Raw genomic sequence first — 17,108 nt, forward strand, 5'->3', positions numbered from 1 at the left:
TAAACAAATTATTGTCTTAACGAAAAGTTACAGCAGAGGGGGTTAGGGGGACCCCAGGATGCTAAGCCCCACCCCCTCTTTGTGGCGAGACATTTATGGTTAATTCAGACTAAATTTTACCTGTTCCACTCCAAATATGGTCTAGTTTTGGGCCAATACTTTATCACTACTTGTTCTTTTTTGGCAAAATTTGATTTAAAAAAATAGGCTGCCATAAAAGACGTCCAAAAACTTTTTCCGTTTTTGATAACAGTATGCAGTCTACAGTAGTTATAAATCTGTAAATTGAAGTATTTTCAATCTCTGTTATAAAATCATAATTCATTTCTCTAGAAAATTGTCTTATTCTCAGCACTAATTGGAAAAAAAGAAAGTTGAACTGACTTATTATTTTTAGCAGCATGCTATTTTGTATCAATTAGTTTCTGGCCTTTTGTGAGAATTTAATTTGATAGGTAGATTAGAATGCAATCAGTTTTAACACCAGTGTTAATTGAAGAGAATATGATTGCCGATTGTATTCTACTAAGTTTGTCTCTTAGACGGCTTGTAAATTCAATTTTATGGATCAAAGTCGGCTTTGTGCTGTTTTTAATAAATTTGAAATCTCTGTAATGTTACAGCTAACTATCAGGAAACTACTTCCATTTAATTTTTGTTTGTTGCCTAGCAACCAATTACAGCACATTTTTCTTCCTTGACAAATGAATGCCTTTCAAAGGACCCATGCACAAGTTATTAGAGTGAAATAGCTGAAATCAGGATATGAGAAAAAATTACTGTCAAATTACATGTCAAAATTACATTGATCTGTTTCTTAGGAAAAAATCAATAACAATATAATGTTTTACAATTTGAAAACTTCCCAGTAATGTTAATTCTTTATTATGAAAGAATATATAATCCAAGGTAAAGTAAGGAAAATGAAGGAATTCCATAAAAACTTGGAAAAATCAAACATTTTAAACAGATCCACAATAGCTAGAAAACAAACAGATCCACAATAGCTAGAAAACAAACAGATCCACAATAGCTAGAAAACAAACAGATCCACAATAGCTAGAAAACAAACAGATCCACAATAGCTAGAAAACAACTGTCATTTGTATATCTCAATGATCAAATGAAAAATTCTGGGAGGATCTGATCAGATGAGATATTATGATATTGGAGCATGCAAGTTTTTTTGTTCGGGGGCTGCGTGCATGCTTGCAGTAGTTTTTGTTCATGACTAGAAATTGAAAAATATTGATTGTAGAAATTATTCAAAATGTACAGTTCTCTGAAATTTACAGGTACATGGTGAAACCCATGAGAATTTTAGAAGATGTCACTTTTTGATTTTTGTATTATTATATCACATAATTGAGATTACAGTCAAAGCTGTTAAGTAGATATAAGGATTTAGGATTTCTTAGAAATTGTGTCAGTTTTAATCTTCAAGATTAATTTTGCTTTATATATCTGATCTCCAGTTGTTAAACAATTTTCAGGAAGATGCAAATATCATAATTATGAAATAAAAATATTTCATCTGTTTTACATAAATCCCTCACACGATTTGTGAATTTAGTTTATTTGGATCATACAGTGCAAAACAAATTATTGTCAACAAAAACATATGTAAAGATAAATAGAGTTAATTAATCTATTGGTTAGGTAGGTATAACTTTATTGTAGTGTGGTTATAGGTATTCTGTGTTGATAAACAATAAATGTCAGAACAAAGATGTAGCGAGTATGCACATTACGTCATTCCTGCATTTTTCTAGAAGGCACATTATGTCATTCCTGCATTTTTCTAGTATGGACATTACGTCATTCCTGCATTTTTCTAGAAGGCACATTACGTCACTCCTGCATTTTTCTAGTATGGACATTACGTCATTCCTGCATTTTTCTAGTATGCACATTACGTCATTCCTGCATTTTTCTAGAAGGCACATTACGTCATTCCTGCATTTTTCTAGTATGGACATTACGTCATTCCTGCATTTTTCTAGAAGGCACATTACGTCACTCCTGCATTTTTCTAGTATGGACATTACGTCATTCCTGCATTTTTCTAGTATGGACATTACGTCATTCCTGCATTTTTCTAGTATGGACATTACGTCATTCCTGCATTTTTCTAGTATGGACATTACGTCATTCCTGCATTTTTCTAGTATGGACATTTCATCATTCCTGCATTTTTCTAGAAGGCACATTACGTCACTCCTGCATTTTTCTAGTATGGACATTACGTCATTCCTGCATTTTTCTAGTATGGACATTACATCATTCCTGCATTTTTCTAGAAGGCACATTACGTCATTCCTGCATTTTTCTAGTATGGACATTACGTCACTCCTGCATTTTTCTAGTATGGACATTACGTCATTCCTGCATTTTTCTAGAAGGCACATTACGTCATTCCTGCATTTTTCTAGTATGCACATTACGTCACTCCTGCATTTTTCTAGTATGGACATTACGTCATTCCTGCATTTTTCTAGTATGCACATTACGTCATTCCTGCATTTTTCTAGAAGGCACATTACGTCATTCCTGCATTTTTCTAGAAGGCACATTACGTCACTCCTGCATTTTTCTAGTATGCACATTACGTCACTCCTGCATTTTTCGAGCATGCACATTATATCATTGACGTGCATTATGTTTGGTATAACAGAAGTTTTTTACTTCTACATTGACAAGTTGTGGTCATGATACAGATGTGTATGAGAACATTTGTATTCTTAAAACAAAAGTAAGAGCTAACAGAGGGTGGTGGTGGGGCAACCAGAAACCAATGACCGTCAATGAAAGACTTATGATGCAACAAAAATAATGTCGAAATAAAAGCAGCCCACAAAACAGAATATTGTTCAACAAGAAAAGCCACTCAAATTTGGTTTATTGTTTCCAAGACATACTTTCCATGTTGAATTTAGTTTTGAGTTATTTTACTCTAGTAAAAAGGGGTTGGGGTTTAGAATTTTTATATCTTTCATATAGCTTTGGTATCTTTATTTCTTGTGATATTATGATATGAAATTAAATTGTTTTTGAAACTGTAAAAAAAAATGGGTATAGTGGTTGGGTAGATGATTTTTGGAAGTACAAATGATAATCCTTCAGTTATAAAGAAAATGTGTGGCAAGATTTTCAGCTGCTGACAGTTACAACAAGTCTTATGGAAAAAAAAATCAATGGGGGAAAAAAAACAAAAAAAAAACTGGTTCAAGTCATAAGGTGCTAATGTTATCGTTTTGTCAACATCATGTCATGTTCTAAAAATCATCTCTTTGTTGAAAAGATTATTTTGAACCAAGACTACCTCAAGATTAAATTCTAATACCATGGAAGTGTTAGAAGGGTATGTTTATATTACAATAAAGTAATAAGTGGGATTTATCTTCCAATGCTTATCAGCATATGTCATTGATTCATAGCATTAGATAGTTTTCATTGGTCCTTCATTTGAACATGACAAGATTTTTTAAATATTCTCTAGTTTATTGTGTTAAAAATCCAATTTTGAATGCCAAGGTTTTATTTTTTTGTACTACTTGAAAATAATTTGCTTGACTACCCTTAATTACCATAATTTAGTCACAGCTGTGTTGGGGCGTTTGAATTACTCCCTCGAAAAAAGTGGAAAATGCTTTTTCAATTATTTCATTTTGTCATTTAGAATTTTTTTTTTTTTTATATTTTTGTGGCGGTGATATAAATTCTCGGCTTTTGTCAGCTCCATATTCAAACGAGACGGCAGGAATTAAATTAAACCATCCATGATTTTCGTTGGCTTTGTAGGGATTTTTAGTATGTAATCATGGGAGATTGGTATTGAGCAGGCGACTTAATTGTGGCTTTGTGTCAAATAAATTTTGTTATTTCCGTTAAGCCGCACTAAATCCTCAGGAGTACGATACTAAGCCTTTCACGATAATGTCTGATATATTGAAATTGATTTGTTACAGAAATCAGATGTTTACCGAGATTCAAAAATCTGTTTACATTGTGATCATGTGATCATGCCAAGATTCATCACATTTATCATTAGGATTGCTGTTGTGCAAGAAATTTGACTTGAAAACAGGTATTCTATTCAAGAATAACTTCATAAAAAATCTTTTCTACACAGTATACAAAGTTGAAATGTATTGAGCTGTACGATCAGTGTAATTCAGTATTCAGCAATTTCGGAGCGGTGAGATTTCTTTAATGTTCTCTTTTGGCTGCATTCTTTAACTTTTGTGACTACATCAACTACTGAGAATTATTTTATATTGAAATTCGCCTGGAGTGAAAAATATGACAGTCGTGCAGTCAAATTGCATTTGAATAATGGCTTAGATATTAGAGTATCACTGCTTTAATAATTTGTCGCTGTGCCTTAAAGTGTTTTTTTCAACAGATTATTCTACGTGTCTGCTTTGGTTTAAAAGATCAAAGGTCTGAGCTGAGTGTCACACATAATAGTATTATTTCTACCCTGAATAAGATAGTCAATTTCCCTGTCATTGGGGAGGTGCTTTGTGTGTTCACTGTGGCGGAAACCATTTAAACTTGGTTAATAAACAGTCAGGTGAATTGAGATATTTGTCACCAATTTGAATAGGCTGGTAGTTTGTAGTTCACATATTGATGTTTGTGTAAATAGTATTTAAAACAGGAACTGATCAGCTTTTCATAAAAATCGTGGTTGCTCGGGTGTGGATATTGAACCTTAAGCAGGTGATTATTGACCAGGAATATCTAAATATAGTACAGCTGACCAAATATTCTCTAAATGAAAATCATTTGTTTTGCTTGGATGAAATATGGATGTGGTTTTTAAGTTATAAGTGGATTTGTGTGTTCCGTGATTTATTGAGACAGATTCAGACATTATCCAATTCTTGTGAGATTACTATTAATGTTGTTTGATGAGAATTTTTCAGCTTTATCTTAATGTGAATTTTCTAGAGCTGTAGTGCTATTTAATTTAGTCATTCAATCCAGGGAATTACAAATTCTATTGCTAGTGTGTTGTTATATAACAAAATATTGGTAAGTCAATTACTAACAAATTTATAAAGGTTATTTCAATTTAAGTATGAAAACTTGTAAAAATTTATGTCCCACTTCAATTTTCCTTTCAAAAATGTCTTAAGATTTAATGACCTTGGAATGATATAACGTTATGTACAATACAATTTCAATGTTTATATTTTCCACAATTATCTTGAGGAAGTCGTGAATATAAGAATACAAATTTTCCGTTTATTTCCTTAGTTTCATCAAATTTCTTTATTTGATATTTATCTACATAAAATTTTAAGCAGGGTAAAATTGTATCGCACTGATGAACCCAGCAGACAATTTGGGAACCAACAATTTTATTACCGACTGGGCCCATGAAAAATTGGTAAATGATGGGCAGGACTGACATTGATTAAATTTGGGTTGAAATTTTTCTTCTGTAATGTAAGTAAAGAGAAAAAATTGTGTTTAAACTGTCCCATTTCAACTAGAAAAGTACATACATCAATGTATTGAGTATAGTTTACCCCACCATTTCTGTTGGAGGAAAAAATGCACATGTTTAAAAATTATAACCTTCTTGAAAAAATGTCACAGGCCCTCTGATATGACAGGGTTCAGTTCATAAAAGAAATAAAAGATTGTAATAAGTTTAAAAGTACACCACATAATATGAAAGCTTGATATATGAAGTAGCACCTAGGGTCTATAGACAAATGAATGATAGTAGGTATTTACACTGGGTCATATTGATAAGGGACTGTTGACTCTGTACAATACATACTGCCATTCAGCCTGACAAAACCATGATATATCGACTGTTGACAGGCCTCAGACTTTCTCTATAATCCCCTTTTGAATTCATAGCATGGATTAAAACATTATATCAGACTATTTTTGAGTAGCAAACATTCTTTAAAATACAATGAATCTGGACATTATTTTCAGTCCCTAAGAAGTTTAGATGAGCTGCATTTCAATTACTTTGAAAATCTTTGAATTTTGACAGCTTTAGAATTGAGCCAGAAAACTTTGTGTGACATATTAGTACAGTGATAGTCCACATAAGTACTAGTGTTAAGCATGTATGAAATTTGAAACTCTGTTTAATCCAGAAGTTACCTTAAATTGTTGCAATTCACTGTAAGAGAGAAGTTCTACTTTATATTGAAAGAGAACACCTAGACTTTGATGACAGATCATTGCATGGTTACTTAAGTTATATCAAATTTATTCACAACTTAGCTTAGAGTCTCTGAAGGATTAAAATCCTGTTGCATATGATAAAGGCATTTGTTTATTGTTTAAGAATAACTTGATGTCTGATCCATTTCCTGGGTTTTTGACTTCATTTGTTGTGTGACTGCATCCTAGACTATTGTTACCCCATATTTCCTTTTATACCTATAGAATTGATACTTCCTTGTAAGTATATTTGAAGTTCCTTTCTCGTGATAGATGGAGTGAAGGCTAAGAATCAATTTATTGTTATGTAACTGTTTCCCTGAAGATCAGCATTTTACAAGTACGTAAATTTTCTACGAAATTTCAATCAGTTTTTAATTTCAAATCAGGAGATTAGGCTCTTTGAAAAGTTTCGGTGAGAAGTCGGTGAGAAGTTGTTGTCACGAAATTAATCTAGTCGATTATTGGTGTCTTATTGCATTTGATTGTTTTCCTAAATGTCATGTTTTGAAATGATTTTAAATTGATAGATTTACCAATAAGATTGTTATATGGTAAATTATTGACAAGTTTTTAGAGAATTAATCCCATACTGTATATATTTTTCCCCAAGATTTTCAATTTTTTTTTAAAGTTCATTTTTTTAAGTAGGCAGCTCTTCACTGATTATACCAATATTTAGTCTTGAAGATGAGCATTTGAATAAATTAGCTATTTTATATGAAACTTTTGTATTGATTGAGATTTAGGTCTAACTTGTATCTCAGTCAATCTTAAAGCAACTATGAATGTACCCAAAAGTATCTGTATAGAGCTGTCTGAATAACCTTGCCTGCTTCCTCAAGGTCATTACAGTGTTTGGGTTCCCTGGCTTGGACTCACTGACTCTTTTAACTTTGCTCCTTCAATCTTTTTTAAATATCAGGAACCAGATGTCTGAATGCCAATTAGAATCAGTGCGGATGTTGGCATTTTAGTCATTTTTGATAAACAGATAATTTGATTGATGGAGTGTATAAATCTAGCTTGAGCTAAATGCCACTGAAGGTCATTACAATTGACCTTTGTATATTGACATCCTACTTTGATGTCAATTTCATAAATAAAATTGTTCATTTCTAAAATGTCAAATCAGTATCCATGTTACATGGCGTAATTTAAACCTGATGACAGCCGTTTATGTTATTCTTTGTAAATGGAATATTCATCATTTTTGCATTCGTTAGGACAGCCATTAATGTAATTTAGCTATTAATTCAAATTGAGTTGTATTTCCTAACTCAATTACATCAAATCAGACTTCAAACAGTCACTCATCTGTTTTGGATAAGGTCTGCTATGGTACGGAGGTTGTTTCAGTAATTGGTAATGGCTCATAAACATGGGGAAGGAATTGTTTCTCTGTTTCTCAGATACCTGTCTCAGTGTGAGAGATCTGGTGTTAATCACCTGAGGGAGAAGGTGTAATAATTAAAGGTATTATTATTCTGCTCTGATCTTCTTTGTGGCTAGCAATAAAAAAAGGAATAAAAATGTTTTATTTGGCAGCAAAGATCACATGTAAGAATTGATTACTGTGTGGTGTAAATATTTGTGTAGGGACTTTTGGTAATTGGTTACACAGGATTAACAATTAGTCTGTAGGCATTAAATGGACCATAGCATTAGGTGATAGTTCCATAGATTTAATTAGCCTTATTAAAAAAGGTGGACTTTTGAGGCTTCTGGTTGTATATAATTTATACTAAGCTTGCAATTGCTCTTTTTATGGAGCTTTGTGTTTTGAGAAACATTATAGTAAAAGTCCATTAAACAGTCAAGGTTTGATTAATTGACCAATTTGTGGGTATATTTTGAAGATTGCAAAATTATGCGCATTTAAGTGCAGCAAGTTTGATAATTATGACAATTGGAATAATAAATCATATTTAAATGACAAAGCTGCAGGCAAAAATATACAATGATGTAGTGCAAAAGACAGTATTTGTTGAGCAAAAATTCAATTTGCCAAAAAAAAAGTTCCTTAAAAGAAAAATCAGTAAAATTGCAAACTTAATGCATATAGATACATCTTCATTTACAATTTCAAATGACAGATTTTCAAATTATGGTTGTAATGTACAGGAAGATTTAAAATTCAACTTTAAATGGGTTGGTTATACAGTACTGTAGTATAATAATCCACTCTGATAGCATGGCCAGCTCTTTAATAAATAAATCAATAAGGCATGTGTTGAATGACTAGGAGCTATATGATAATGCAATGCAACTGTTCTCTCACATTGATGATGCTATGGGGGCCATTATATCATGCTGGTTTGATGTATTTGGATAAAATGTTTAGATATTTGCCCCTTGGGGTGATATCAGAACTAATATTACATAGCAGGGAACATGTCTAATGCTATCAGTACCTATCAGTTTTAAGTGCCAAAACTAACATGCTTTTCATGTCAAGGAACAGTTATCTAGAATACACAATTTTTAGACATGGATTTTTTGTGCCAGTAAAATGCAGATTTTTTTAACAGTTTATTGCATTTACTGATATGTGATATTTTTTTCTGTATTTTTGTGGCACTCCATGTGTTTTATGGATCTTGAAAAAATATTGAAAAGATAAAAATTACTGATAGAGGATTTCAGTGTTTTGAAAATTTGAGCAGTGTTTTTGATTATATGCTTGAAGCAGTTGGATTTTTTGTTTGTGTGAAATAAAGAGAGATTTTAACAATTCAGTATTAAGGTGAGTTTGGTATTTTAACAATTTTATAATAAATGGATGACATTATACTAGCGCCATGAAATATTTATGTTGTTTGTCTTTTTTGTGTGCAAGGAAATTGTATATTCACATTTATTTCAAGAAAGATTATCGGTGCAGCTGTCGAAATATGAAATGCAATACAGTTATAAAAAATGCTTTTTTTATGATATCAATTTCATAGCAGGATCATAGGTGAAATTTAAATATTATTAGTTCTAAAAAGGAATTGGTTTCTTTTGTTAAGGAATTGAAATGGATCAGTGTGATATGTCAAATTCAATACAAATGTCGTGGGGATTGTTGATTTCATTTGTCTAATCGCTAGCAGTCTGAGAACTAAAGTAGAAAAATAGATTTTATAGCAGAAAAAAAATAATTTATAAAGAACTATAATAGATAGATTGATCGTCACCAAATAAAAAATAAATTTATGGCAGGATAATATTTCTGTAAAAATAACAGTTTAATTGAGTCTATTGAGATGACATGTCTTTAATGGGAAGGTTTAAAGGAAATTGTTCAAATAAAATTGTGAATAGAATATTGAAGTGAGGTTAAGATCAAAGTGTATGATGTTTCAGATGTTATAATGGAGTCTTAAATAGATAGCCATTATTGCTTCTATTCAAATCCTTGTTGTCTGTTTGTGTGCTTGCCTGAGTGTCTCTTGTTGATAACTGTTCAAATATATAAACTGTTAACTTGGAGACAAAACCTGAGTCCCCCACCCCCTTTTTAAGCCCTGAAAAGAGATCAGACTGTAGATGATCCTTAGAATTTATCATTTATTTGGCAAGACTTTTAGGAACTTTTTGTCATATGCTCTTCAACTTTGTACTTTTTTTTTTCCCTCCAGCATCACTGATGAGTCTGTTGTAGACAAAACACGCGTCTGACAAATACAAAATGTAGGTCCTGGTATCTATATAATAATGAGTTTTACTAAAATACTACTACATTGGTGAAAAGTTGGTCTTTTAAAAAATGTGGCAGCCCTCCAAAACCCCAAACAACTGGTGAATACATCATATATTTGGACTGTTTCTGCTCTAATGTATGCATTTATTCTTAGGAAGAGGAAATTAACTGTCAACTTTCCATCTGCTCTCAGTTAAACATTTGGTTTATGGAAATCTAAAATTTTCCAGCAGTCCTATTATTTGATTACATTTTACATAATTTGCATGACAACTGTGTGTTTGAGGGAAAAACATGCACTGTGAGCGCAAAGTCAGATTTTTAAAAAGAATTAAGGTTTTGTAATAATTTATTGCATAATCTTCGATTATTTATATCTTAAATTATATAATAATGCATATGATTTCCCTGTTTTTCACAGTCAATAATGGCGTTATAACCAAGGACATCTCATGGTGAAATTGGAAAAATCAGTGATGTACTAAGATTTATCATTCCAGTATAATTGGATTAAGGAATCTATATACAAAGCTATATCTGGACTGTTATTATTTATAACTGTCAGTTTGTGTATTTAACATCAATTTTTGTGATGGGTGGAGGGGTATAATTGGCTAATTATAAGGGTACATATATAGTTGAATTACCGTGAACCATCTGGCTCAGGAAATTGTATGCATATACTCTTTAAATTGATGGATGATGTTTAACAATTTAATTTATATGTAATTTGTTTGTGTTGTGTTTTTATTGGTGGAAGAAGTCCTCTTAATGCTTAGAGTGAACCACCAATAGTCCACAGAAAGTTACTATGGCAGTCATAGTCAACAAACATTGGAATCAGCCTTAAAATAGCTGACCTACCATGTGCTAATTTAAAAATTTGAAAATTGAAAAAAAATAAAGTTAAACTCAGACTTTTTAACATTAGTCCTCAATCAAAAGATATCATGCATCTGCTAACGAATCATGCAAGACTTAAATATTACTTATCTGATTAACTCCCTTGAATAAAGGAAATTGAAGGGTGTGTCTCGGGAGATATAAAGAACCTAATCCCACCTAACCCAATAATCCCCGTTTATATAGAGTTATCATCTTAATATCAGCATCTATAACATGATGAGAATTCATAATCTGACTGATTGCACTGTAAGATGCTGAGAATTCCTAATCTGACTGATTGCACAGTAGATGACTGATGATATTACAGGGTTCTTTACAGTTCTTGGCAATGAAGTTGACATGTGGTATTTAGCTGTGTCTTTGTTAATATCTAATGATGATAGTAAAAAGTACAGGCATATAAATTACTGTGGATCTTTCAAGTGCTCTGAATCTATGTCTGAAAGTAAAAAAGTACAAGTACATGTATCATGGGATTCTTTCAAGTGCTCCAATTTTTTATATCTGAAAGTAAATAGTACAAGTACTTGTATCATAGACTGATAAATTGGATCTGTAAAGTCCTCCAGACGGACCAGACCTCCAATGTCAAAATAAAAAGAATGCTGCTACTCAGATCATGAGAAATAATGTCTTCGTTGTGATATATGTCTGTAGTAATGGTTTTGCTCATGTGGGTGACATATAATTGCTTACATCCATGTCACTTGGACTTGTGTTGGATTGCATTCATAACATCAGGAGTTTGTTAAGACTTATAGAACCAATTTAGACAAAATATAGGTAAAAGAGGACAATTTGTAATAAAATGTACTAAGATCAAAAGAAAACACTTTCAATTTGTTGTGATTATCAAAAAGTCCTAAAAGATGTTTTTTTCCAGACACTAAGGTCGAATTTGTAGAAACCTAAATACAGCATCGTGTTACAACATAATAGAGAAAACTTCCCTAACATTGAAGTGGATTATAATACGGTACTTTAGTATAATTACGTGTACTTGTATCTTTTAAAACAGAGATCACATTGTGTCAATATAGATTGTCAAGTACTCCCTTCCTTTCCTTGTCTTCCAGGGATATATATTTCTTCCGGGGCGCTCTTGCAGGGGTAACGTCAGGATTTTTGATTTTTTCATGAAATTATCATAATTATGAGACTAAACATTATGCAATGGATATGACACTGTACTGATGAATTAATTTAAAGAGCAGATATTAATTCGTAATCATGTGCAAAATACATTTATAAGCAACCCTCCTCGTTTTACCTCTTGCATTATGGGATTTTGTTTAACCGCCCTGTTTCTTTTGCCGGCTTTGCTAAGTCATGTCCTAGTGTTGTAGTTGTATATTGTAAGCTGCCATTTTTTGTGAGACATTTACTTTAGGACTTATGTTCAGGATTATTGTAAGTGTTGCCATTTTTTTTTTAATTATCTCAGTAAATCATTGTTGATCATGTTTTTCTATTCACTCAATGTCCCTATCCAAATTATTTTTCAAATGTGTAAATAGCCAGCTTCACATCTTCCAAAATACTTTTAATCCTTTCTTTTTATTGTGTAAATATCTCCTAATAGCAGTGGGTTACCTCATGAATTTGGGTCTGCAGGAGCTGCGAACTTTGAAAACAAAACCTTTAAAAAAAGACCAACTGAAGCATCCATTCTGTAAGAGTTGTCATGAAATGTGCCAATAAAACTATCATCAGTGCCTGTTAAAGCAATTTGACTGCTCTACCAATAGCTGCCTTCAAGAGACAAATCTATATTTGGTCAGTGTAAATTTTTAAGCTAAACCATTAGGAAAATATATACAGTTTATTTATGCTCTTGTTAATAGACAGTACTCTCTGACAGTTCAAATAGACCTTAATGTATAAATGTATATGTTTTTTTGTTGTAATTTAAACAAGTTTAAAGCGTCGCCAAATGTTAGTTAATTTTGTTGCCTGAAAAAAGAAAAATGTTAATCCCAATATACACATGGGTTGTATGCAGTTACAAATCAATTTTTCGCTGCAATTTAACGATAAGTATTTCAGATGTGAAGAGTTATGTTCATTGAGCGTTAATTAAGATGGAAACAGGGCTGAGCAAATTACGTCTGAAGAGCAGATGCTTTACTACATACAATTAATACCATGCCGATCGGGGAATATCATTTATGATATAATAAGAACCGTTGGATCTCTTCAGAAACATAAGTGGTGTTTTAAACATTGTTTGATTTGAGGGTTTTATTTAAGTTTGAAGTGGATATAAACCTCTTATGTTAGGCAAATGTCACACTCGAGTTTTGCATGGTTTCAAGCACACTCTCCAATTATATCAAGAAGTTTATATTTACTTGGAAAGGGTGTCATCGGAGGTTGTTTGTTAAGCTGTTTGCCTTAGACAAGGACATGCAGATCTACTGTTCTGTTTGAATCTAAGACCAGAATCCTTTGTCATTATTTACGTCATGTGGTACCACTTGAAAGAAGAGATTAATTTAGAAATGCAATATTTCTAAGTTGATCGAGATTGATATCTAGGTCGGAAAAAAAATCCCTTCGAGAGTTCTGTATGCTCATCTATCAAATGTTAAGTGGACGTTTATAAGACAAATACCTTGTTGACAATGTCATCTCACCGATAGTATTAATGATATTGAATTTCTATGGTGGTGAGAAGTTTTATGTACATATCGTGCAGATCTGAAGCACGGAAAAATATAATGTTGCATTATGGGAATTAAATTTCATCTATTTGAAAGAACAAAGTATTGATTTGAGAAAAAAAGTATTAGGTTTGGTATTATGAGAACACTTTTCTTGAAGATTGAATTAAAGATTATGTAAGTTCGTTTCACAATGCTACATACTCCTACTATACTGGTATATTAAATTGAAATGGTGATTAGTTACTTTATTTTGCCATGTTTTTTTGAATATTTGAATAAAAATATAGGATGAATCAAATTGTTTATGAATTCTTGAATATTTTTAACCACCTGCATGCCTTTAGAATATTTTATCTAGGAAGTGTTGGTTAAAAAAGTTTTGTGTTTTTTATGAAATGATGAATTTGTATGTATTAAAATGCCTTTCACATAGATTTAATTAGAATTGAAAAGAAACAAACTTAACATTGATTGAATGTTTTGTCAGAAGGTCATACAATAAAACATTGATAACAAAAAACACTTTAATTTATTCTCAAAGCATGATGTTTGAATGAGCGAAAGGTGATAAAGTCAACCTATATCTTATCATGTATGTTGAACAAAGATATATCGGAAATTAATGAGACATGCTTTGACAATGTCAGGGATATATAATATACATTAAAAGATGCAATATTGATTGTTTTGATTTTCACTCCTGCATGCAAATTGGATTTTTCCAAGTCATTATGTGGAGTTGTTTTGTAAAGTTATTGAAAAATCTGAAAGTCTGAATTGTTGATGGAGAAATTGAATAAAAGTATAGAAGGGGGAAACGTGGAACAATTGGTTTAAAAAAATAAAAAAACGATTGATTGATTGATGGGTAATTACGTGTTTTCCTAATAATTGCAGGTTAATGACTTCCAAAATAACTCTAGGCCTGTTTCTAAAGACAATTAGACACTGAAGTTGGCTTGCAGTCTCACTCTGTATATGACTTCTGTAGAATACATAGTATATATCTCTGCTCAAATAATTATGATGGATTTTAGATGAGTGTAGATTGAAATCTGGAAAAGCCTCACAATTATATAGAATTATAAACAATTTGATGAAAAAAGTGAGGGAAAAGACAAATATAAAGCTTTGTTTAAATATGAGTGCTTAAAGATATCATTAAGGCATGGTCTTTAAGTACGTTTGAGAACACCATTAATTTTTTTGTGTGTAACATCCAAATTACTTGAATTTTATTGACAGATTATCATTCCTTGTAGAAATTGATGAGGTAAAAAGTACTCATAATGATATGATGATGATCATGTTAGAGTTGACATTACAAACAATTGTTAAATTTCATTTGCATAGAAAATAATTGTTATTGATGCATGTATTTTCAAATTTAACGCCCGAAAGTAATTTCCGCTTACCCCCAGGCCAATTGATTTAGTAAATAACAACGGTGTACAAGGCGACAACTTGGGCATATAAAATTAGATGTATTACCATATAAACATGAAAATTGTTGCATCGCGCTGCTTAAACGATATGGATGTTTGACACTTTATTGCATGACGACCCGAATAATATATTCCTGAAAGACGGGAACTTCAATTATATGCGGCAGTTTATGATTGATATAAAATGTGGTGACAGTGTTTTATGTTAATTACTGCCCTTTAATATTCTCATTTTTCTACTTTTGAACGTGTTTTTATAATTTGATTAAAGGATCTAAGAGAATGATTGGCCTGTTCCGTCATAATACCAATGTAATTTGTCATATTTCAAATTGAAAGGACAATTATTTATCTCCCTCCATTAGTGTGAGTTTGAAAACTTGCATGCCAATTTGTATAACATGACAGAGTGATGTTTAATATTATAGAATTTATTTTCTATGTTGGATTTAACACATTCAAGTACCAATTGATAATATATATTTATTTTGTTTGAAAAGTGAAAATGGCTTTTTTTTTGTTTCCCATTTCAAATAAGATGACATGCTAACATTAATTCTATCAGTCAATTTTTTGGCTACAATCGAGTATGCTGATCGGAGTTTGTTGTAGTTAGTGTTCAATGTTACAATGGTTGTAACTGTGAATTTGGTCTATAATATATTCTAAACATGGAGTAGCTCAGGATAATGTACAATAGAATGGATTTAAATTCATGTCATACATCTAAAAAGTGTGGACAATCGCTCCAGTGTGGATTTAGTTTTGCAAACCTTTTAAGAAGAATGGTATGTAAGTCATGAAAATGTTGTAAGATGGGTGAAATATGTTGCTTTTATTTTGTGCGTAGGATTTTATGTTTTGATTCTAAAAAGACAGATTTTACAATAACTTTATGCACATCTTTCCTCATGAACGGCCATATTCTTATAAATTTTAAAAGTTATGAGAAAAGATCAATGATATTTACATTAAAATTAAAGTATTTACAAAAATTTTCTTTTTTTTTTTTAAGCATAATGTAGCATAATTTTTCATGTCTTTTTTTTGCATTTTCATTTATTGGAATGGAAGCATGTAGAAGAACTTGCAGAATTTTTTTTTTGCCTTTTCTTATACACATGTACAAGACCTGTAAAATGGAAAGGGTTTTTAGAAACCCAATTAGAACAAAGGAATTTAAAAAAAAAGTGCCTTCTTTTTATAACTTTTTAAATATTTTTTGGCTTTATCCAAAATATATGTTTCAGTATAATTTCTTCATGCGATATAAATTTGTCTAAAAGAAAAAAGAAAAAAGTCACAGAGTTTCTCTGAAGTTTGAAAAAAGGAGGAAGAATTGCTTTTAAAAGTATGTACTGTAGATAAAAGCTTGAAAAAAAAATTGCTTCAAAATAGAATTCACACATATTTTTATCAAGTAAAACAACAACAAAATTGATGACCTGCAATTACATAGACCAATTTATCATGAAATGGACAATTAATCCCTTGATACAGTGTTTAATATGGAATATAAAATTAAACAACTATGTAAAGTTGACACATTCTTCTTTTTGTCAAAGGAAGGTTCAGAAAAAATATGATTGAAAATTATTTAGTGCTATCAGAGAAATGATCTTTACATGTTTAGTTCGTGTCATCAACCATCAGTGGAGTCGTGCATAGAATCCCTTCAAATGGTTTGATCCGTAAACCCCAGTGGCGTCATAAATTTTAATGAAGGTATTATTAAAATCTATTTATGAAAATTTAAACAGTTCCTGGCCTTTATGTCAATGGCTGTCTCTTTCATGTGAAATTAACAACAGTTGACAAAGGTGTAGGGGGACCTCTGTATGTCTACCAATTAATTATTTAATGTCTAATTAAAATCGGCTAATTACATACTTGTGGCTTTGGCATGGTGCCTTACTTCCTTCAGAATAATGGAAAGTGACATGGTTCAATGTTTTTTTTCCCAGAGGATCTGAAAAAAACATGGAATGATTTATTAAAACGTTTTCTAAAGAGATTTTAATTATTATGTCTGGAGCTTATACCAATATATATTTATTTATTAGTTGTTTTCAGTCATCATCAGTTATGAAATGAAGTTGGTATAAATTAGTCCACTCAATGTTTATGTTTACAAGTATCTACTCCCTCAGCTGGCAGAGACTTGACATTTCATGTAAAAATATAAATCTTGCTATTATATATACATAT

The 17,108-nt window shown here is 31.3% G+C and overlaps 1 protein-coding gene across 10 annotated transcripts in view; it reads left to right on the forward strand.

Annotated features, from left to right (window-relative positions):
• LOC139526877 (autism susceptibility gene 2 protein-like) overlaps window positions 1–17,108 on the forward strand; it is a 133,368-nt gene that overhangs the window by 92,135 nt on the left and 24,125 nt on the right. For 2 of the 10 annotated variants that reach the window (XM_071322016.1, XM_071322019.1), the window contains exon 1: window positions 12,092–12,199. The exons of 6 other annotated variants lie outside the window; for them this stretch is intronic. In XM_071322016.1, the coding sequence (XP_071178117.1) occupies window positions 12,185–12,199 (15 nt within the window). In that variant the 5' untranslated portion in view covers window positions 12,092–12,184. Of the gene's footprint in view, window positions 1–11,954; window positions 12,200–17,108 lie in introns of those variants that run through there. 2 more of the 10 variants (XM_071322018.1, XM_071322017.1) reach the window with 2 other exon arrangements.

This window comes from Mytilus edulis, chromosome 6, assembly GCF_963676685.1.
Source record: "Mytilus edulis chromosome 6, xbMytEdul2.2, whole genome shotgun sequence".
Lineage (NCBI taxonomy): Eukaryota > Metazoa > Mollusca > Bivalvia > Mytilida > Mytilidae > Mytilus > Mytilus edulis.